At 42.3% G+C, this 23,428-nt stretch overlaps 1 protein-coding gene across 4 annotated transcripts; it reads left to right on the plus strand.

Annotated features, from left to right (window-relative positions):
- Positions 1 to 149: 149 nt before the first annotated feature.
- On the plus strand, positions 150 to 22,569 carry plekha1b (pleckstrin homology domain containing A1b). Of its 4 annotated transcripts, none has more exons than XM_085761608.1 (12): positions 150 to 332; positions 2,776 to 2,832; positions 3,478 to 3,523; positions 4,920 to 5,017; positions 7,515 to 7,637; positions 9,358 to 9,495; positions 9,621 to 9,689; positions 12,856 to 12,920; positions 13,081 to 13,144; positions 14,385 to 14,474; positions 16,119 to 16,192; positions 22,047 to 22,417. In XM_085761608.1, exons 1-12 carry the CDS (start codon positions 192 to 194, stop codon positions 22,381 to 22,383), a joined length of 1,302 nt encoding a protein of 433 aa, XP_085617734.1. In that variant the 5' UTR covers positions 150 to 191; the 3' UTR covers positions 22,384 to 22,417. The 4 variants fall into 4 exon arrangements, with proteins under 4 accessions (XP_085617734.1, XP_085617735.1, XP_085617733.1 ...); XM_085761609.1 differs by having other exon boundaries at positions 16,119 to 16,159; XM_085761607.1 differs by lacking the exon at positions 16,119 to 16,192 and having other exon boundaries at positions 22,047 to 22,569.
- The last annotated feature ends 859 nt before the right edge of the window (positions 22,570 to 23,428 follow it).

Here is a 23,428-nt window from a genome sequence, read left to right on the forward strand (position 1 = left end):
TGACATTCTGACTAGAAATAAGACAAATATTCTTGGTAAGAGTTTGAATTTTTGCAGTGAGACTGAGGGCAAAGAGCACGTAGCACCTGATACTGTTGCTCACCTGTCTCCTCCTCTCCCCCCCTCCTTCCCCCTGGGGGCAGCAGCGTTCCTGTGATGCCCCGGGGCGGGCCGAGCTGCTCGGGGTTGCGATGCCGTACGTGGACCGACAGAATCGCATCTGCGGCTTCCTGGACATCGAGGAGAATGAGAGCAGCGGCCGGTTCCTACGGCGATACTTCATCCTGGACACGCAGCAGGGCAGTCTGCTGTGGTACATGGACAACCCACAGGTGTGTGTGTGTGTGTGTGTGTGTGTGTGTGTGTGTGTGTGTGTGTGTGTGTGTGTGTGTGTGTGTGTGTGTGTGTGTGTGTGTGTGTTTCCTCTATGAGGAGACATTAATAGACTCATTTCCTTCCTTCCTCCTTCATCTAGTTTCATTTATCAGTTTATTTATTTGCCCAACAGCAGCAGAGGTAGATTTCAAAATTCTCCATCTTGGTTCATTTTATTAAAAAAAAAAAACTATTAAAGGGATAGTTCAACATTTTTGACAGATTGGCCCATTGCCATAATCCCTATAGTCATATAGCAGTAGGTTCGTTACCTTTAATTGTCGGTGCAAGCTGTTTTTAGAACCGTGGAGCAGAGCCGTGAGCTGCTCAGAGCTACGCTACGGAGGCTCATTATGGGATTTCTTGGTTTCCCTCATCAAACTCATCAAATACACAATCCAACAACTCCACAACTCTCTGGTGGACAAGTTGTGAGCTGCACATTCACCACGCTATGAGATAATAACACAACGTTACCACACAGAGTTGTTTTAGAGGGAAATTCATGCAAAACCGCTGATGCGCGTTGCCTTCAGGGACAGTTTTTCACCAAGCAGTCTCTGTATTTCCCTCTAAAACAACTCTGTGTGGTAACGTTGTGTTATTATCTCATAGCGTGGTGAATGTGCAGCTCACAACTTGTCCACCAGAGCGTTGTGAAGTTGTTGGATTGTGTATTTGATGAGTTTGATGAGGGAAACAAATTAAAGCAGATATCAGTGGCACGGCCGTTTCGGCTAATGCTGTGTTCAAGGCAGGCTTTTGAAACCGTAAGTTACAGCTTCAAGTCACAACTACGACTTGGTAGCGTTCCAGGTAACCCGTAGCTCGTGTTTTTACCGTCCTGTTGTCTGTGAAAGTTCCCTATAACGGCCACTCGTAACTTCCGACCCGTGAACTCGTACCAGATCGAACTGGTATGACTTCACAGGAAGGAAAAACACAAAGTACGAGTTTCCTTGAACGCACCATGAGTTAGCAGCCCCCGCCCTTGTCAGGCATCAATTGGTCCTCGTGCTACGTCACCACATTCACGCGCATCCCTTGGCTGCACACACAGCCCTTCATGCCGTTCTCTCCCCTCATTGGATAACACTTGTATCCCACAAGGAAAATTTTCTCCTCGGGTTACAGCAGAGCAGAGTGACGGAGAGACTCGTGTTTAGGCTGAAATACTTCATGTAAGTGATTGCTGACGGAAAATAGGACTATTTAGGACTTATATTAACAAAAACATTCCACTGATATCTGCTTTAAGAAATCCCATGAGCCTCCGTAGCATAGCTCTGAGCAGCTCGCGGCTCTGCTCCGCCGTTCTAAAAATAGCTTGCACCGACAATTAAAGTTAACGAACCTACTGCTATGACTATAGGGATTATGGCAATGGGGCCAATTTGCCAAAAATGTTGAACTATCCCTTTAATTATATCAGAAAATCTAATAATGAAACTTTCACATTCATATTAATTATTATTCTTATTATTATGACTCAGGTTGAATCTGAGCTTCCAACTGTCAAAGAGGAGGAGACGCTGCATTTCACACGTTTTGTGCTCTATTGAATATTTAGGGCAGCGGGACACAGTGTGTGTGTGTGTGTGTGTGTGTGTATGTGTGTGTGTGTGTGTGTGTGTGTGTGTGTGTGTGTGTGTGTGTGTCAGAGTAAACTACACTGTGTGTGTGTGTGTATTTTAATAAGGGAACCCTCGCTGAGACACACATTTCATCAGTTCATCTGATTTGTGGGTCGTTGAATGGACAAAACTAAAACATTAACACTGTGAGAGGTTTGGAGGAAAAAGGTTTGTAAAGAGGAACCAGATCAGCTGGAGCGGTAAAAAAAAAAAAAAAGAAAACTTGTCACAGGTGTGTGTGTGTGTGTGTGTGTGTGTGAACTGTGTCCAACCGAGTGGACAAACAGGAAGCAGAACAGAAACTGAAAAGCTGATTAGTAAGTAGTAGGTTATAATAAGTGCTCATATTTCCCACAGTGGGAAATTCCTCAAACACACCAGACTCAGATTTTAACTCCGACTGATAAAAACTAATATTTATATGAATATTTATCTAGAAACTCTGTTAATGTTTAGATTTGTCTCCATGAGAGAATGAAAACATCTCAGGACGCCTCCTTCCTTTAGACAGGGTGTGTGTGTGTGTGTGTGTGTGTGTGTGTGTGTGTGTGTGTGTGTGTGTGTGTGTGTGTGTGTGTGTGTGTGTGTTCTCCTGACTCTCGCACACTGATTGGAAGTTATATTGATTGAATATATATCATATTGAAGCTGTTTTTGTCTTTAACTCAGTCAGGAAACGTCTGGTATTGATTCTAATAGAGAGAATAAATAACTAGCAACTGTTTTCTAATAAAACCAGATTTAATTTTTGTGTTTGTTTGTCCAGAATCTGCCTAAAGGTGCAGACAGAGTGGGATCCCTCAACCTCACCTACATCTCCAAGGTGAGTTCACACACACACACACACACACACACACACCAAACACCTGCAGAGCGACTCACCGTCCAATCAGCTTCAGCTTCACCTGTGCAGCTAATTAGTGATGATGGACGAGGACAAATCAACCCAGTGTACAGTATATTACATCATTTATTATATGAATTTATGAACCAATACAATACAATACATATTTATTTATAATACAGCACATTTAAAAATACAACCCGAGTCGTCCAAAGTGCTGTACAATAAAACACACAAGTAACACTAGTAATGGTTACAGTAATGGGATGCAGTAAAAACATGCAATAAAACAATAAAAAAGAAAGCGAACACATATAAAAATTAACTAAAATGCCAAGGATTATCTGTAATTATAAAATATAACTAGTTTATTCTCTGGTTCCTTCACTAATTAGCTCCTTTTTTAAACCTTTATTTAACCAGGTAAAGCTTGTTGAGATGTAGAATCTCTTTTTCAAAAGCGATCTGGCCAAGAGGCAGCAAAATTACAATTAATAAGTAGTAATACAGATAAACAACAATAGTTCAATAAATAAAAATGAAATGATCAGGGATAGAGTGAAGGAAGTGCAGATTGTGTTTGTGTGTTTGTGTCTCTGACTGTCGTCGTCTCTTCTCCTTCAGGTCAGCGACGCCACCAAACTCAGACCGAAGGCAGAGTTCTGCTTCGGTAAGTTCACCTCTTCTTCACCTCCTCTTCACCTCCTCCTCTTCCTCTCTTCACCTCCTCCTCTCTTCTCCTCCTCTCCTGCTCTGTCCATCCTCTGTTGTGTCTGTCTCTGTCTCTGTTTCCATGGACGCGTCACGGCTTTTTTAATCCCACCGAGGTGGAACTGTAACAAAGACAGAACGATAAAGTTTTTCCTGTTTGGATATTTCACTGTGTTCGTCGTCCTCGTCTGTCTGCGTGAAGCTGAAACTGATCTGAGGTCAGAGCAGCAGATCAACCATCATAGTATACATAAATATATACAGTATATTTACATATACTACTATACATATACATATACACTGCAAAAACTAAAATATCTTAACCAAGAATATTTGTCTTATTTCTAGTCAAAACAAATCTCATTCTACTTAAAATAAGACTCATCACATTAAAAGTAGCTTGTTTTTAGATACTTTTTCCTTTGTTCAAGCAGATTTTCACTTGAAATAATCTGCTAGTGGAGCAAGTTTTTCTTCCTTATTACAAGCACAAAAAACCTGCTTTCACTGGCAGATTTTTCTACTTATTTCAAGTGAAAATGTGTTTGAAACAAATGAAAATTATATAAAAACAAGTACATTTTTAGGTGATGAGTCTTATTTTAAGTGGAAAGAGATTAGTTTTGACTAGAAATGAGACATTTTGACAAGAAATAAGACAAATATTCTTGGAAAGATTTAGAGTTTTTGCAGTGTATACAGTATATTGTCAGGCCATTCACTGTAACAGAGAACACTTCTCTCTCTCCTTCCTCTCCTCTCTCCTTCATACCCAGTCTTTCCTTGTTTCCTTCCTTCCTTGTTTCCCCCTTCTGCCCTTCCTTGTCCTTTCTATTCCTCCCTCCCTCTCTTCCTCCTCCCCTCCTCTCCTCCTCCCTCCCTCCCTCCTTTCCTCTCCTGTTAGGTTTATTTCCTCTCTTTTGTCCCTCTCCACTTGTTGTTTTTCCTCCGGTGGCCAACAGTAGCTTTTTGTCACTCAATGGGAGGAAACTGTACAATAACCTTGACCTGACCTGTGTGTGTGTGTGTGTGTGTGTGTGTGTGTATTGTGCATGTGCATGTGCATGTGTGTGTGTGTGTGTGTTTATTTGCATCTGGATGGGATGTTAACATCGGCACAAACACACACACACACGCACGCACATCCTCCGGCTCTGAGAGAATCCAGAAACAAACTGATATTTTTAGATCGTGATGATTTGCATGAAGCTCGTTGTGTTTCCTCTCTTCTTCCTCTTGCGTTTTCTAGTCTAATGTTTCACAATGACAAGAAGATGACTCTCTCTCTCTCTCTCTCTCTCTCTCTCTCTTTCTCTCTCTCTCTCTCTCTCCTCTCATTCTCTCTCTTCCTGAAGTTATTAATGCAGGAATGAGGAAGTTCTATCTGCAGGCCAACGACCAGCAGGATTTGGTGGAATGGATCAGTGTTCTCAACAACGCCACCAAGATTACTGTGAGCCCCCACAACCACACACACACATACCAATACACACACAGACACACACACACACACACACACAAACCAACACACACACACACAGATGGATCAATAGGTGACCCTGTTTCTCCTGCTCGGTCTCTGCCTCCGGCTGCAGCAGATGGAAAATCACCCATCAGGCCAGAGAGATTGAGTTCAGGCTTAACAGAGTGTAAAGGGCCAGAGGAGTGTGTGTCTGTGTGTGTGTGTGTGTGTGTGTGTGTGTGTGTGTGTGTGTGTGTGTGTGTGTGTGTGTGTGTGTGTGTGTGTGTGTGTTTGTGTGTGTGTGTGTGTGTCTGTCTGTGTGTGTGTGTGTGTGTGTGTGTGTGTGTGTTAGAGTGAGTCAGGGTTTCATGTTCACCTGCTGCTGCTGCTGCTGCTGCTGCTGCTGCTGCTGCTGCACTGACCTCAGATCAGTGTCAGGAATCTCTGCAGCTCCGAGTGCATGTTTCATGATAACGCACACTACAAAAACTCAAATATCAAATATCTAAGAATATTTGTCTCATTTCTAGTCAAAATAAATCTCATTCTACTCAAAATAAGACTCATCACATTAAAAAGTAGCTTGTTTTTAGACATTTTTTACTTCAGCAGATTTGACTTGAAATAAATAGAAAAATCTGACAGTGGATCAAGTTTTTCTTTCTTATTACAAGCACAAAAAACTTGCTTTCACTGGCAGATTTTTCTACTTATTTCAATTGAAAATTAGTTTGAAACAAGTGAAAATGATCTAAAAACAAGTTAATTTTCAGGTGATGTGGAAAGAGATTAGTTTTGACTAGAAATTAGACATTTTGACAAGAAATAAGACAAATATTTAGAGTTTTTGCAGGAATCTTCAGCTTCAGTCTTTTATTTTCCCAAAAACTCTGCAGCTCTGGTCTCATCAGTCGCCGACTCGCCGGTCCAACGAGGAGGAGGAAGTCGTTAATTTGTGTTTGGGACAGTTTTAGCAGCAGCGGATGAATCCACATTTGGTGCTGTAGTGTAGTGTAGTGTAGTGTGTAGTGTGTAGTGTATAGTGTGTAGTGTATAGTGTGTATTTCTGGCAGCAGGATGGAGTCAAAATAAATTACAGTGTGTGTGTGTCCATGGTGCAGCAGCGTGGCAAAGGAAGAGGCTGCTGGTGTTTTATATGTTTATAAATCCCACAGAAACACAAACTGACTCGTTAGACAAACACACAAAACCAGCAGCAGTCAGTAAAGATCCTTAAAGGGGAATTCCGGCCATTTTTGACCCCTAAATCGTTTTCCTGATGGTCACCCAGTGTTGGTTGGAGCAAAAAACGCGACTAAAATTGATGCAGGGAAACCGGAGTTACCATGGCTACCCGGCGCTAGGGATAGCCACAACGCTAACCTATGGGGGCAATTCTTTCAACCACAACAAACACTCAGAAAACAATCAAATATCTATGGTACATGACTGGAATCCTTAGAGACACCACTGAACTCATAGTTACAGTATAAACAGTATAAACTTTGTGTTTTTGCATGTAGCCACTCACCTCAGATAGCCCAACTCTGAAACATCCTGGAAAGACATTACTATCCCATCACAGAGAGAAACTAACACTTTGTCCTTGTTGTGATGATTTCTTTACTAAAATAAACGGTCAGAGATATTTTGGACATTACCACTGCACTGCTCCACCGTTTATTTTAGTAAAGAAATCATCACAACAAGGACAAAGTGTTAGTTTCTCTCTGTGATGGGATAGTAATGTCTTTCCAGGATGTTTCAGAGTTGGGCTATCTGAGGTGAGTGGCTACATGCAAAAACACAAAGTTTATACTGTTTCTACTCTACACTATATGAGTTCAGTGGTGTCTCTAACTGTGCGTTCACACCAAAAGCTTCCAAAGCGTCAAAACGCCAGAAGTCAATTCATTTTCAATGAGAGCCTGGCGACACTGAGCGTCCAAAGCGTCACCAGACGAGAAGTTGAGCCCTGGTTAACTTTAGGGTAATTAGCTATGATGTGGTTCGGCGGCAACCTGTCAGAATAGAGATGTGCGTTGCCTGCCTTTTTTTTCTTTTTTTTGTATTTCGGCTCCCCAATGACCTGCGCGATCGAACTTTGACATCAGTCACGTGACGAGCGGCCAAAGCGGCTGAAAATATTTGCTGTTTTGGGAGCTGTCTTGTCTGAAGCCTCGAGCGTTTTTGACGCTTTGGAAGCTTTTGGTGTGAACGCACAGTAAGGATTCCAGTCATGTACCAGAGATATTTGATTGTTTTCTGAGTGTTTGTTGTGGTTGAAAGAATTGCCCCCATAGGTTAGCGTTGTGGCTATCCCTAGCGCCGGGTAGCCATGGTAACTCTGGTTTGCCTGCATCAATTTTAGTCACGTTTTTTGCTCCAACCAACACTGGGTGACCATCAGGACAACGATTTAGGGGTCAAAAATTAGCAAAATTCTCCTTTAAAGAGGTGAGGTGACTGAGCGTCGTTGTGTCTCCAGGTGCCAAAGCCGGGCGAGGGCCAGGCAGCCGCGGACGCCTCCCAGGAACCGGCCGGAGCCACGAAACAGGTCTCGTACAGGACCGAGATCATAGGAGGAGTCCCCATCATCACCGCCACACAGGTAACACACACACACACACACACACACACACTGCAGAGAGTGTGTGTGTGTGTGGTGTATTAGCAGCATCAGCAGCAGGTTCAGTCCTGTCCGTGCTGGTATGCAGCCACAGGCACGTGACCCATAATGCATCAGCACAGACAAGTGACGGCCGGTCTGAGCCTCTACGACTGGAAGACTTTGACTTTTTAAAACACGTCCAGTGGAACAAACATCGACACACACACACACACACAAAATGTCTCATTTCTAGTCTAAACTAATCTCTTTCCACTTAAAATAAGACTCATCACCTAAAAATTCACTTGTTTTCAGATCATTTTCACTTGTTTCAAACTAATTCCCACTTGAAATAAGTAGAAAAATCTGCCACTGAAAGGAAGTTTTTTGTGCTTGTAATAAGAAAGAAAAACTTGATCTGCTGGAAAGAAGTAAAAAGTGTCTAAAAACAAGCTGCTTTTTAATGTGATGAGTCTTATTTTAAGTAGAATGAGATTTGTTTTAACTAGAAATAAGACAAATATTCTTGGTAAGATTTTGAGTTTTTGCAGTGCACACACACACACACAGCAGGTTTAAATAAGAAAGAAGAACCAATAGGAGAGGATTAAAACAGTTCTCATGGCTGTTAGTTTGTGGTTGTGCTGTTTTCAGTCTCAGGTCACATCAGAGCAGCAGGTCGATGATTTGACACTTCCATAAATTAGTGCTGAGAGGAAAAAGCCGCTCACTTCTGCATTTCTTCATTGTGCTCTATTCAAATTTCTCTGCTCGACAAAAAAATAAATGTGTGTGTGTTGAACTGTAGCTACGTCTGCACCATGAAGCAGTTTAGTTTCCTGCAGCAGAGCTGGTGGAGACCAAACACGGAGCTGGAAGTTTCATGGATGTTGTATTACATTTTTATTACACGGCTCTATTGAATGCTGCTCTCTGATTTGTCCATCGCTGCGTTCTACAGTCCGTAATGACCGTCGTCAAGTATAACAGACCGTTGCTAGGGACGCCGCTCTGATCAGCGCAGCACAGAACAGAGAAACTATGCAGGATATTTACCTTATGTTTCATTTTTACCGTCATTAAACAGCTTCGGACTAATAGTGATGTTAGATAAATGACTTGTAACCTGTTACAGGGAGAGTGGAGGCTCCTTCCACATCGTGGCTGGAAACCAAACCTGCGATCAGAGCCTCTGACCCGGTGTCACAGCTCTCCTCTCGTCTCGGTGGCACAAACGCACCCCGTAACCTGTAGTCTCTTGTTTATGATAGATACAACTACACACATCGTAACACGTGTATGGTAATCCATCGATCCACTGATTGATTATTAAAGGCTCCAAATGCACGAACGGGAAGAGGTTCAGCAAAACAGTGGACGTGCAGTCTTGTAGATTCGCTAAATGATGCAATTTTAAATCGATGAAAGTCGTATTTTGATCAACATTATGTTTCAAATTAATTATTTCACTCGTAAACCGTGTAATAAGCGGGATAATGTATAGTTGGTCTGTTGTTATGGAGAAATAAACCCCTTCAGGATGTATGAAACCTCTCCGCTCCATACAACCTGTCGGGGTTTATTTCTCCATAACAACCTCCGAACTATACATCATCCCTTACATATACACTGACTGCATCTTTGTGTGTGTGTGTGTGTGTGTGTGTGTGTGTGTGTGTGTGTGTGTGTGTGTGTGTGTGTGTGTGTGTGTGTTGTATAGGAGCAGGGCGAGGGGCAGAACGGCGCGGAGCGAGGAGGTCTGAAGCGATGTCAGAACCAGCTGCCCTACTTCCTGTCCAGAGGAGCTCAGGACCAGAGCTTCATCAAGGCCGGTTACTGTGTCAAACAGGGAGCAGTGGTGAGAACACACACACACACACACACACACACACACACACACACACACACACTCTAACACACTAACTAACACACACACAACAGTTGATGGTTGTTGTGACTGATGGAGCTGCTCCTCTTCCTCAGATGAAGAACTGGAAGAGGAGGTACTTCATGCTGGATGAAAACGCCCTCAGCTACTACAAGTCTGACCTGGTGAGAAACTGTTTGACTTGAGTTTCTCAATCGTGTTGCAACAGAAACACACACACACACACACACACACACACACACACACACACACACACACACACACACACACACACACACACACACACACACACACACACACACACACACAGCTCATTACAAGTTAATGCTGCAATAAAACTGTACAAATGACAGACTGACAGAAATCAGTGGAGCAATCCTGTGTGTGTGTGTGTGTGTGTGTGTGTGTGTGTGTGTGTGTGTGTGTGTGTGTGTGTGTGTGTGTGTGTGTGTGCGTGCGTGTGTAGCGAGGCTTGTTTTGCCCTCAGGGAGTGTGTGTGTGTGTGTGTGTCCCTACATGCAGCAGCGTGCTTCCTGAATTCCTCCTCATATGATCCTCGTGTGGACGGATTAGCGAGTCCCGACCGCAGCCTGAGTGTGTGTGTGTGTGTGTGTGTGTGTGTGTGTGTGTGTGTGTGTGTAGTATATGGACACACCCTGCGCGCGTGTGTGTGTGTGCATACTGGCTGTGTGTTCATGCCTCTATATTTTCCACTCCACAGGTATTCACAGGCTCGTGTGTGTAATTGTGTGACAATGGAACAAAGTTGATGCTGCTTTCTGCAAATCCCACAATGCATTGCTTTCTCTTTTATAGACGCTACAGTAGAGTAATTATAGTTTATGTAAAAGACACACGTCTATTACAGTAAAACTATTAGTAACTTATGAGAGTGCACTGCAAACTCAAACTCTTACCAAGAACATTTGTCTTATTTTTGGTCAAAACAAATCTCATTCTACTTAAAATAAGACTCATCACATAAAAAGTAGCTTGTTTTTAGACACTTTTTACTTCTTTCAAGCATATTTTCACTTGAAATAAGTAGAAAAATCTGACAGTGGAGCAAGTTTTTCTTTCTTATTACAAGCACAAAAAACTTGCTTTCACTGGCAGATTTTTCTACTTATTTCAATGGAAAATTACTTTGAAACAAGTGAAAATGATCTAAAAACAAGTTAATTTTTACGTGATGAGTCTTATTTTAAGTGGAAAGAGATTAGTTTTGACTAGAAATGAGACATTTTGACAAGAAATAAGACAAATATTCTTGGAAAGATTTTCAGTTTTTGCAGTGTGTGTGTGTGTGTGTGTGTGTGTGTGTGTCTGTATTTGTTCACAAGCTGAAAATATCCTGAAGTGTGTGAGTGTGAGTGAACGAGTCGTCAGCTGCCGTCAGTTAAACCTGTGAGGACGAGCGTGGGTGACACATGAAAGTTATTCAAACAAACTGTAAATAGCCTCAGTTCACCACACACACACATGAACACATGGACACACACACACTCGTGTCACTGCAGACACACAATCTTCACAGCTCCAGAAACACCACACACTAACTCCACGCTCCCTGTTCGGCCTGTGCACTGCAAAAACTCAAAATCTTTCCAAGAATATTTGTCTTCTTTCTTGTCAAAATGTCTCAATTTTAGTCAAAACTAACCTCTTTCCACTTAAAATAAGACTCATCACCTAAAAATTAACTTGTTTTTAGATCATTTTCACTTGTTTCATACTCATTTTCAATTGAAATAAGTAGAAAAATCTGCCAGTGAAAGCAAGTTGTTTTGTGTTTGTAATAAGAAAGAAAGAAAAACTTGCTCCACTGTCAGATTTTTCTACTTATTTCAAGTGAAAATCTGCTTGAAAGAAGTAAAAAGTGTCTAAAAACAAGCTACTTTTTAATGTGATGAGTCTAATTTTAAGTATAATGAGATTTGTTTTAACTAGAAATGACATTTTGACCAGAAATAAGACAAATATTCTTGGTAAGATATTTGAGTTATTGCAGTGTGAGGAGAAAGTCTCTGTTGGTTTTTTTACGCTGCTGCACATATCAAAGCTCTTTAAATAACCTTTAATTGTCAGTTCTGTCTGTGATGAGTCGGTCACAGCGAAGCGACATCATGATGCTGATTGGTTCTTCTGGCTCCACATCCACTCAGACTGAAGTCACTGTGGTTGATGGGATGGATGTGTTCAGCTCTGTGAACAGAGTTGATAGAGGATGAGATGAGTCGTACAGAAGAAGACAAGACATTCATACGTTTCATTTCCTCAGGTCACAGGAACATTTCCTTGAGATCTCGACAAAACGAAACTTTGTTTTCCAAAGATAACGACATCATTAGTTGGAGGATCACAAAACAACAACAACATGTACAGACTTTTCATTGGAGGAAAATAACGATCGGTGCATCATAAAACCCTTCAATCTAATAACTTCATCCCTCAGAATTAGAGCTGTCAGAACGAACTTCGCTTTTCAACAGAATTCAAATTATTTTAAAAATGAGAACATTTGAAGGTGGAAACGTGTTCCTTCCACGACGATGCAAATTAACATTGTGCGTTGCAACGTTTGGGGTTACGGGGAAGTATAGATGTTGATAAAACAAACTATTTTGTTGTTGATGTGCGCCACGTAGAGCTGCAGCTTCAAATTTACGACCGGAGTTCTTTTAATTGCCAGTTTATTTGACCGAGGCTCACCTACGTGTTCTCACGCTACACGCACACCTTCTTTTATTTTTTTATCGATCGATCCGCGGACCACTTGAGTGTCGATCCGTAGAGAGAGATTAGACCACTACTTATAATATTTCGATTTCCCTTCTTGAAGTTTTATATTGAGTTGGTAAAACTTGAGTGTGTTGCAAATGTTATGTAACAACATGCTCCAGACAGTCCTGCACTTTATTTGAGTTTTTAATAGTTTTTCATCAGTCCTTTTGATCTACCATATTTATATTTATCTGTGTGTATGTGAGAACTGTGCGAGGAATGTCTAATGTACTGGTTTTTTATCTGTTATGTGTACTTAATGTAATGCAGTACTTGTGGCACATGACTGTCCATGTCAGATTTTCCTGCAGGGACAATAAAGTTTGTTTTGTATTGTATTGTATTGTAACAGATTTGGTTGGAATGCCCTTTAGTGGACGAGGGACATAATAATAAGCTGGTATAGGTGGATGAGCAAAAACAAAGAAGACACATTAAAAATTTGAATATATTTTGAATATTTAACATAAGCGAAACAAATCAAATGTATGGATTATTGGCAGCTCTGGGCTTCCGTAGAGTGACTCCTCTGTCCGTCGTCTACAGGAGCGGGAGGCGCTGAGGGTCGTCCCCCTGAAGGAGATCCACAAGGTGCAGGAGTGTAAACAGAGGTGAGATAACTCTGAGGCTCAGTCAGCAGGCGAACACCGCCAGCTGTTCTCCAGATGTGTCAGTAATAACAGCTGTGTCTGTGTCTGTGTCTGTGTCTGTGTCTGTGTCTGTGTCTGTGTCTGTGTCTGTGTCTGTGTCTGTGTCTGTGTCTCTGTCCAGTGAGCTCATGATGAGGGACAACCTGTTTGAGACGGTCACCAGCTCCAGAACCTTCTACATACAGGTAACACACAGGAAGAGCCTTTAAAGGAGTGTTCTGCTAATTTTCCACAACTTAAAACAGTTCCCAGGTGTCTTAAAGACGTGTCTGTGACGTGTTTCGGTCAAAATCCCCCAAGGATCAAACATCACAGCTCTTTTCATCCTCTCAAAAGAACGGCTGGTTTCAGTGCCTGTCCCTTTAAATGCAAATGAGCCACTGCTAGCCCCGCCCCCTTCTACTGGTACCAGGTAGGACGGTGGTAGTCTGGGGCCGTTGACTCGCTGTTTTGGTAGGAAACGGATCCAGGGCGAGAGACACAGGCCTTTCCGTCAAAATAAAAGCACCGAGCTAATAAAATGCGGTGAAACTCTTTAATTTAAAGGTACAGTATGTAAGAAATCTAAAGCAACTGGCCGTAAAATCCTCCTAATATGTCACAGAGACTCAGGAATAATGTTCATATAACATGATGAACTCACCAACAACAATAGCACAGCCAGAGTATTCGCATTTAAAATCTTTTTTGCAGACTGCAAATCATGTTTATGTTTTGAATTTACGTGTTTACATGTTGCGCCACCTAGCCCTCTCTCCCAGTCATGGTGGCGTCAGTGGCATTTCAGCCTCCGGTCTGCTTCCACTGAGCTGCTGCTACGACTGGGAGAAAAAACGAGATCGCTGTGTTTTGAATTTGACTGCAGTAACCGTTTTTGGCCACATTCTTACATATGGCACCTTTAAGGAATATAATTTACAAGAAAGTCCCCAAGCCATTAAGTTAACATTTTGCTTTTATTGTATTACAAGTTAATGTCTATTTTATGTTGTATGTAAGTTTTATGTTGGTGAACACTTTTATTTTGGTGAATTTTTTGTGATTTTGGTATCCGCTACAGACGGGAACCAGAATGCAGACAGCATTCAAAGTTAACGGACACCAGACTCTTCGCTTGTCTGAAGAGCCTGGTGACGCAAGGCTAGGTAGCGGTGGTATTATGCAGATTTGAAAACTAGTTACATCACTGGAAGACAACTGAGGGAACATCTTGTAAAACCACATGGATTTCAATCTAGGGAGCCTGAAATTACTGATATTTTTTGTCAATTCTCACATTTTGGGGGCCGAAAGGCAAAACAAATACCCAAATATATGTTAAAGAGCCTTCAAAAAGTGATATTTCCATAATATGTCCCCTTTAAATAATGATGTAAATATTATTTCTCACCATGTGTTGACCTCCTCTCCCCTCCCGTGTGTCAGGCCGACAGTCCCGAGGACATGCACAGCTGGATCAAGGCCATCTCAGGAGCCATCGTGGCCCAGCGAGGCCCCGGACGCTCGGCCAACACTGTAGGTGTCCCACTCCTCACGCTGTGTCATAGACATGTACTGTATGTGGTTAAAGTGGAGCAGGAAATAGTCACACACACACACACACACACACACACACACACATATAAGACTCAGCTGTAGGTTGGTTGGTTTATGTTGAACTGAAAATGAAAAACTTACACAAAACAAAAAAAAACAAAGCATTTTCTTGATATTTTGAATCCTGCCTTCTGATTGGTCTTCACTCTACATGAAGGGAAACTCCACCAATCAGGTGGCTCCACCTTGTGGCAGTAGAAATGACTGCAGCTGCTTTAAGAATCTTTTTTTTTTTAATAATTGAAGTTTATTAGTTGAATCATTTTAATGTTTCCTGTTTGAACAGAATCAGTGTTTCTGACTTTTTCAGGATTTTTACAACTCGATGACGATGATGATGATGACTGACTGAGTTTTCAAGTGTTTCAGTTTTCTTTATGCAAAAAAAAAAATGCCTGTCACACCACACACACACACCACACACACACACACACACACACACACACACACACACACACAGCATTTCACAACACCTCTCTCTCTCTCTCCGCTCTAACTCCTCCCTCTGTCTCTTCTCTCTGTTTGAAGAGTTTGTTTCCAAAACCACAGAATCATCCTTCAGAAGAAACAACAGAAAGATTTCACAACTATAATGAACTTCTATGACAAACTGGTCTGCATTAACATTTAGACTGAGGTGTGATAGTGGCCTGTTGGTTTGTTAACAGGATTTTGTTCACAGACGTTATGTGTTGATCTGGTTTCTAATCATGTAGTTAGATCAGGACTTGTTGTTTCCTGTTCATGTGACACAGCAGAGTCATAGTTAGTCTTTACATTTTACATTTAAAACTATATAACATTTCATATGTGAGAAATTCTCACAACTTTACAGCAGCTACAATCATTTTTTATCGCCATATAAACTTAATATTATCACTTTATAAGTCAATTTTGTAATAAATTGTGCTTTTATTTTGAAAGAAGTGGGAGCAGCAGAGTCATGTAGCGCACTGCAAAAACTCAAAATCTTTCCAAGAATATTTGTCTTCTTTCTTGTCAAAATGTCTCATTTCTAGTCAAAACTAATCTCTTTCCACTTAAAATAAGACTCATCACCTAAAAATGTACTTGTTTTCAGATCATTTTCACTTGTTTCAAACTAATTTTCAATTGAAATAAGTAGAAAAATCTGCCAGTGAAAGCAAGTTGTTTTGTGTTTGTAATAAGAAAGAAAAACTTGCTCCACTATCAGATTTTTCTACTTATTTCAAGTGAAAATCAGCTTGAAAGAAGTAAAAAGTGTCTAAAAACAAGCTGCTTTTTAATGTGATGAGTCTTATTTTAAGTAGAAAGAGATTAGTTTTGACTAGAAATGACATTTTGACAAGAAATAAGACAAATATTCTAGGTAAGATTTTGAGTTTTTGCAGTGTGATGAGGAAAATGCTGCAGCCAATCAGAGGAGAGCGTTTCCTCTGTGTTCATTGCGTAATAAAGGAACAACACACGAGTTAATGCAGAACAGTTGTGTTATAGAGTGTGTGTGTGTTGTAGTGTGTGTGTGTGTGTGTGTGTGTTGGAAACAGACTCTTCATGTTATTTGCTGTAAACTGTTTTCAGATCCGTCAGGCGCGGCGCCTGTCCAGCCCCTGTATACAGAGGTATACGCCCTTCTGCAGTGGTGAATGCAGCACGTATGTGGAGCCCCCCCCCCTCCCTCTCCTCCTCCCCCTCCACCATGGCCTCTCTCTGACCCCCCCCATCATCATCACCACCACCAGCCCCCCCCTCCCCCCCATCACCCCCTCTCCACGCTACAGGCCTCCTCTCTGAACCTGTAGTGTGTGTTCATCATCCTGCTGTTTAAACAGTGGAATCGCCCTTTAACAGCTGATCTGAGGTCTGTAGGTTCAGGGTTTGATCCTGTAAACAGGTAAAAACTCTGACGCATCCAGCTGCATTAAAGGGATAGTTCAACATTTTGGCAAATTGGCCCATTGCCATAATCACTATAGTCATAGCAGTAGGTTCGTTACCTTTAATTGTCGGTGCAAGCTGTTTTTAGAACGGCAGAGCAGAGCTGTGAGCTGCTCAGAGCTACGCTACGGAGGCTCATGGGATTTTTTTTCGTTTCCCTCATCAAACTCATCAAATACACAATCCAACAACTCCACAACGCTCTGGTGGACAAGTTGTGAGCTGCACATTCACCACGCTATGAGATAATAACACAACGTTACCACACAGAGTTGTTTTAGAGGGAAATACAGAGACTGTTGATGAAAAACTGTCCCTGAAGGCAACACGCATCAGCTGTTTTGCATGAATTTCCCTCTAAAACAACTCTGTGTGGTAACGTTGTGTTATTATCTCATAGCGTGGTGAATGTGCAGGTCACAACTTGTCCACCAGAGCGTTGTGGAGTTGTTGGATTGTGTATTTGATGAGTTTGATGAGGGAAACCAAGAAATCCCATAATGAGCCTCCGTAGCGTAGCTCTGAGCAGCTCGCGGCTCTGCTCCGCCGTTCTAAAAATAGCTTGCACCCACAATTAAAGGTAACAAACCTACTTCTATGACTATAGGGATTATGGCAATGGGCCAATTTGCCAAAATGTTGAACTATCCCTTTAACAAACATCCTGCTTCTCATCCTCATCCTCGTAATCTGTTTGATATAAGAGGACAGTGATCAGTCAGTGAGTTAGTTGACCTTTGACCCTTTGACCATTCACCATCGTAACATCATCGTTGTTTCACTGACTCGGCTTCTTTATTCATTTTTTATTTTCCTCCACGTTTCGTTGACGTGTGGTCGACTTGTCCATCCCTTCGTCTCTGAGTCGGGTCCAACGACACTTTTCCTTCTCATTCGTTCATTCATTTTTAACGGTCTGTCTTCTCGTCTGTTCCCTGTTTCACTTTTCATCTCCGGCTGTGTGTTTATATTTTTTGTGTCTTAACATTTTACAGAGTTCCTGACTTGACTTCCAGCAGGACGTCGCACAAAAAAACCAAAAACTCATCTCAAGCCTTCTCTTTATTTTCCCCGCTAACCCTCTGTCGTGTTGTGTTTCTGTCTCTCCTTGGCGTGTGTGTGTGCGTGTGTGTGTGTGTGTGGTTTTCAGAGAGTGAGGTCTGACAGTGACGCACTAACCTTCCCTAAATGAGCCCTGCTGCTGCTGCTGCCTCCTACTTCCTGTCCTCCCTCCCACCGCTGCCCATCGTCCAGTCACAACGCCCCGCTGCCTCTCAGCTTCCTTAGCAACCGCCACTCGACCCCCGTCCTGCTCCTTGGCAACCGCAGCATCACTCGTTCGTATGTGTCGCTGCTTGTAACTGCATGAACCCTCGTGTGTTACACTCACCGTTCACAGCATTTCATTCAGGAGGGAAGTGTGACCCTCAATCTGTGACTCAAACTGGACCCGGTCCTAATCCAGATTATACACTGCAAAAACTCAAAATCTTTCCAAGAATATTTGTCTTCTTTCCTGTCAAAATGTCTCATTTCTAGTCAAAACTAATCTCTGTCCACTTAAAATAAGACTCATCACCTAAAAATTAACTTGGTTTTAGACGGTTTTCACTTGTTTCAAACTAATTTTCAATTGAAATAAGTAGAAAAATCTGCCAGTGAAAGCAAGTTTTTTGTGCTTGTAATAAGAAAGAAAAACTTGCTCCACTATCAGATTTTTCTACTTATTTCAAGTGAAAATCTGCTTGAATGAAGTAAAAAAGTGTCTAAAAACAAGCTACTTTTTAACGTGATGAGTCTTATTTTAAGTAGAATTAGATTTATTTTGACTACAAATGACATTTTGACTAGAAATAAGACAAATATTCTTGGTAAGATTTAGAATTTTTGCAGTGCAAAGTGTTCGCTGTGAGATAAATGTGAAATGTTTTTATGTTTTTCATCTCTGATGTTGAGGATTCAGACACTTCCTCTTCCTGTCTCTGAGCTGCGTTGATGCAGCAGCAGATAAGGTGTCACACAACTTTCCCTCCTCTTCCTCCTCCTGCAGCAAAGAGCCGATCAGCTCATGACACAGCAGACGCAGCCTGTAAGAGCCGACAGAGCTACAGCGGCTGTGTCATGCTGCTGCTGCTGCTGCTGCTGTGATCTCTGGCTCTTCACTTTCCCCATGAGACAAAACATTAGAGCTGAAGTTTAACCCTTAAAGGGATATGCCAACATTTTTTTTGACCAGCAGATAGACACCATCCTTTCAACTGTGCGTGCAGTAACAAGGGAGATAGAGCCGTATCGCCTGTAATTAGCTTAGCTCAAACGCTGGAAGTGTATGGGTAGTGTTAGCCTGCCTCCACCTAAAGTCATCAGAGAAACTCTTCAGCAACTCTAAACGGAAACCGGCGGGCCGATCTTCGTCTCAGAGCTGACAAAACTCTCCGGTAAGGCATCTTGAGCGGTCAAATGCCGCTAACGGGACGAGATCGTTTAAAACGGAGGGTTCAAGCAAAGACGCTTTATTTTGGTTCAAGCTAGCTACATCGAGGGTAGGTTAGCTTCCTATTTCAAAGTAAAAGCACAAATTCTATCGTCATGGTTTTCTGTATGTAAAGGGCAACGGGTGTTTTATTTTGTGAAAGTAACCAGAAGTGCGTTGGTCACAACGGCTAGCTTGAGTAGCGCCGAATTCGTCCGAACAAAATTGTAAACAGCTGGTATTTAGACAAATTAACGACACGCTGCTGATCTAAACGGCTACTTTCTCACCTAAACATGTTTGAAATGTGGATAAAGTGATATATTTACAGAGTTTAGAGCTAAAATGAAATCAGCTTCTGACTGCTGATTTCTGCTCGGGTAGGAGGCAGGCTAATACCACCCATACACTTCCAGTGTTTGAGCTAAGCTAATTAGCGACTTTAGGTGGAGGCAGGCTAACACTACCTATACACTTCCAGCGTTTGAGCTAAGCTAATTAGCGACTTTAGGTGGAGGCAGGCTAACACTACCTATACACTTCCAGCGTTTGAGCTAAGCTAATTAGTGACTTTAGGTGGAGGCAGGCTAACAATGCCTATACACTTCCAGTGTTTGAGCTAAGCTAATTAGCGACTTTAGGTGGAGGCAGGCTAACAATGCCTATACACTTCCAGTGTTTGAGCTTACGGGCGATGCGGCTCTATCTCCCTTGTTACTGCACGCACAGTGGAAAGGATGGTGTCTATCTGCTGGTCATGGACTCAGGAGTGAGGCAAGACATGAAAAAAAATGTTGGCATATCCCTTTAAATCCTGATTTGCATGTTTTTTCTTTTCTTCTTCTTATAAATTGATGAACTCATTATTTCCTTGATCACCAGAAAACGTCGTCCAAGCTCGTCCTCTTTGATGCTTTGGTGGTTTGGACGATGCAAAAAATGTGCGAAAAGTCTAGTGATCGAAAATCAGATTAATTATAATTAATTTAAGAATAAGAATATATATTATAAGAATAAGGAGGAAGAGGAGGAGGAGGAGGTTTCCTGGTGAACAAGGAGAAAAAAACTCTGTTTCCTTCTGCTTCATCTTCTCTGTGTCACTCCACTCATCATCCATTCATAAAGACATTGCTTTGTTCCATCATCAATCCATCCATCACATCAATCCATCCATCATCCATCCATCCATCATCCATCCATCAACCATCCATCCATCCATCCATCTTCCATCCATCCATCACATCCATCCATCCATCCATCCATCCATCCGTCATCCTTTCATCCATCCAACCATCCATCATCCATCCATCCATCCATCACATCCATCAATCATCCATCCATCCATCCATCCGTCATCCTTTCATCCATCCAACCATCCATCATCCATCCATCCATCCATCCATCCATCACATCCATCAATCATCCATCCATTCATAAAAACATTGCTTTGTTCCATCATCCATCATCCATCCATCCATCCATCCATCCATCACATCCATCCATCCATCCATCCATCCATCCATCCATCCATCCATCCATCCATCCATCCATCCATCCATCCATCCATCCATCCATCCATCCATCCATCCATCCATCCATCCATCCATCCATCCACCCATCCATCCATCCATCCATCCATTCATAAAAACATTGCTTTGTTCCATCATCCATCCATCCATCCATCCATTCATAAAAACACTGCTTTGTTCCATCATCCATCCATCCATCCATCCATCCATCCATCCATCCATCAATCCATGCATCCATCCAACCAACCATCCACCCATCCATCCATCCATTCATAAAAACATTGCTTTGTTCCATCATCCATCCATCCACCCACCCATCCATCCATCCATCCATTCATAAAAACATTGCTTTGTTCCATCATCCATCCAACCAACCATCCACCCATCCATCCATCCATTCATAAAAACATTGCTTTGTTCCATCATCCATCCATCCATCCATCAACCATCCATCCATCCATCCAACCAACCATCCATCCATCCACCCATCCATCCATCCATCCATCAACCATCCATCCATCCCTCCATCCATCCCTCCATCCATCCATCCATCCATCCATTCATAAAAACATTGCTTTGTTCCATCATCCATCCATCCATCCATCAACCATCCATCCATCCATCCATCCAACCAACCAACCATCCATCCATCCACCCACCCATCCATCATCCAACCAACCATCAATCCATCCATCCATCATCCATCCATCCATCCATTCATAAAAACATTGCTTTGTTCCACCATCCATCCATCCATCCATCCATCCATCCATCATCCATCCATCCATCCATCCATCCATCCATCCATTCATAAAAACACTGCTTTGTTCCATCATCCATCCATCCATCCATCCATCATAAAAACATTGCTTTGTTCCATCATCCATCCATCCATCCATCAACCATCCATCCATCCATCCATCCAACCAACCAACCATCCATCCATCCACCCACCCATCCATCATCCAACCAACCATCCATCCATCCATCCATCCATCATACAAACATTGCTTTGTCCCATCATCCAACCAACCATCAATCCATCCATCCATCATCCATCCATCCATCCATTCATAAAAACATTGCTTTGTTCCATCATCCATCCATCCATCCATCCATCCATCCATCATCCATCCATCCATCCATCCATCCATCCATTCATAAAAACACTGCTTTGTTCCATCATCCATCCATCCATCCATCCATCCATCCATCATAAAAACATTGCTTTGTTCCATCATCCAACCAACCATCAATCCATCCATCCATCATCCATCCATCCATCATCCATCCATCCATCAATCCATCCATCCATCCACCCACCCATCCATCATCCATCCATCCATCCATCCATCCATCCATCCATCAATCCATCCATCCATCCATCCATCACCCAACCATCCCTCCATCATCTATTCATAAAAACATTGCTTTGTTCCATCATCAATCAATCCATCCATCACATCAATCCATCCATCATCCATCCATCCATCATCCATCCATCAACCATCCATCCATCCATCCCTCTCTCTCTAACTTCCTCTCCTTCTTCCTTCTCTCTCTCTCCAGGAGCGCGGCGACCACTCCTCTCCCTCTCCAACGTCCTCCTCCTCCGTCTTCTACTTCCCTCTGGACCAGGAGCCACTCCCACTCCCACTCCCACTCCCACTCCACCCACACTCCTCCTCCTCCTCTTCCTCCTCTTCCTCCTCCTCCTCCTCCTGCTCTGGCCCCCCCTCAGCGGGCCCTCAGCCTCACGCTGGACCCCCACCACCACCACCACGACAACAACTTCCTGGGTCTGTTGCCGTGGCGACTGAGCGGCGTCCAGTCGGCCGTGATGCTGCCGCTCCCTTCGGCGCGTTCCCGCCTGTCGCTGCAGGAGACGGTCCAGTCCTCCAAGTGACGACGACGGCGGCGATGAGGGGGGACGAGTCGCCGTGGAAACGCCGCAGCGGCAATGACAACAACGACGTGGCTCGGCTGGGGTTCGTTGGCGGCGGCAACGGAGGCGGCGAGGAGCAGCTGAACCGTCGCGCTGCTGAGAGTCCTGACGTGTCCGTTACGCTGATCTGATGGTGATGATGGTGATGCACTGCAAAAGCTCAGACTCTTTCCAAGAATATTTGTCTTATTTCTTGTCAAAATGTCTCAATTTTAGTCAAAACTAATCTCTTTCCACTTGAAATAAGACTCATCACCTAAAAATTAACTTGTTTCTAGATAATTTCCATTTGTTTCAAACAAATTTTCACTTGAAATAAGTAGAAAAATCTGCCAGTCAAAGCAAGTTTTTTGTGCTTGTAATAAGAAAGAAAAACTTGCTCCACTGTCAGATTTTTGTACTTATTTCAATTGAAAATCAGCTTGAAAGAAGTAAAAAAAAAAGTGTCTAAAAACAAGCTACTTTTTTTTTTTTTTTTTTTTTTAACTTAAATTTTTATTGAAATTTTTCATCTCCACATGTAAACAACAAGGTATACATATACAGTTGATCCATGAATTACATTCTGCGTGTGGAGCAGTTGGAAAAATCAGATACAACTGAGAAAAAAGAACACAAAAACAAAAAATGAAGTACAACAGTCGTGGCTACATGTGTCCATTGTTAAATTACACTGTATACAGATCCAGAAAAACAAGCTACTTTTTAATGTGATGAGTCTTATTTTAATTATAATGAGATTTGTTTTGACTAGAAATTAAATTTTGACTAGAAATAAGAGAAATATTCTTGGTCAGATTTTGAATTTTTGCAGTGTGATGATGGTGATGATGGTGATTGACAGACTCTTAACTACCTGACTCCTCCTACAGATCTGGGACCAGTCGGCTCCTTCACTGGGACCAGGTGTTTTGTATGTGTGCGATAGAGTCTTCTTCTTCTTCTTCTTCTTATCTAGTTTTTATCTTTAGTCTTCCCGTGTATTATTTACAATAGTTCTGCTGGC

Source organism: Trachurus japonicus, chromosome 19 (assembly GCF_045865225.1).
Source record: "Trachurus japonicus isolate A0001 chromosome 19, Traja_1.0".
In the NCBI taxonomy this organism is placed as follows: Eukaryota; Metazoa; Chordata; class Actinopteri; order Carangiformes; family Carangidae; genus Trachurus; species Trachurus japonicus.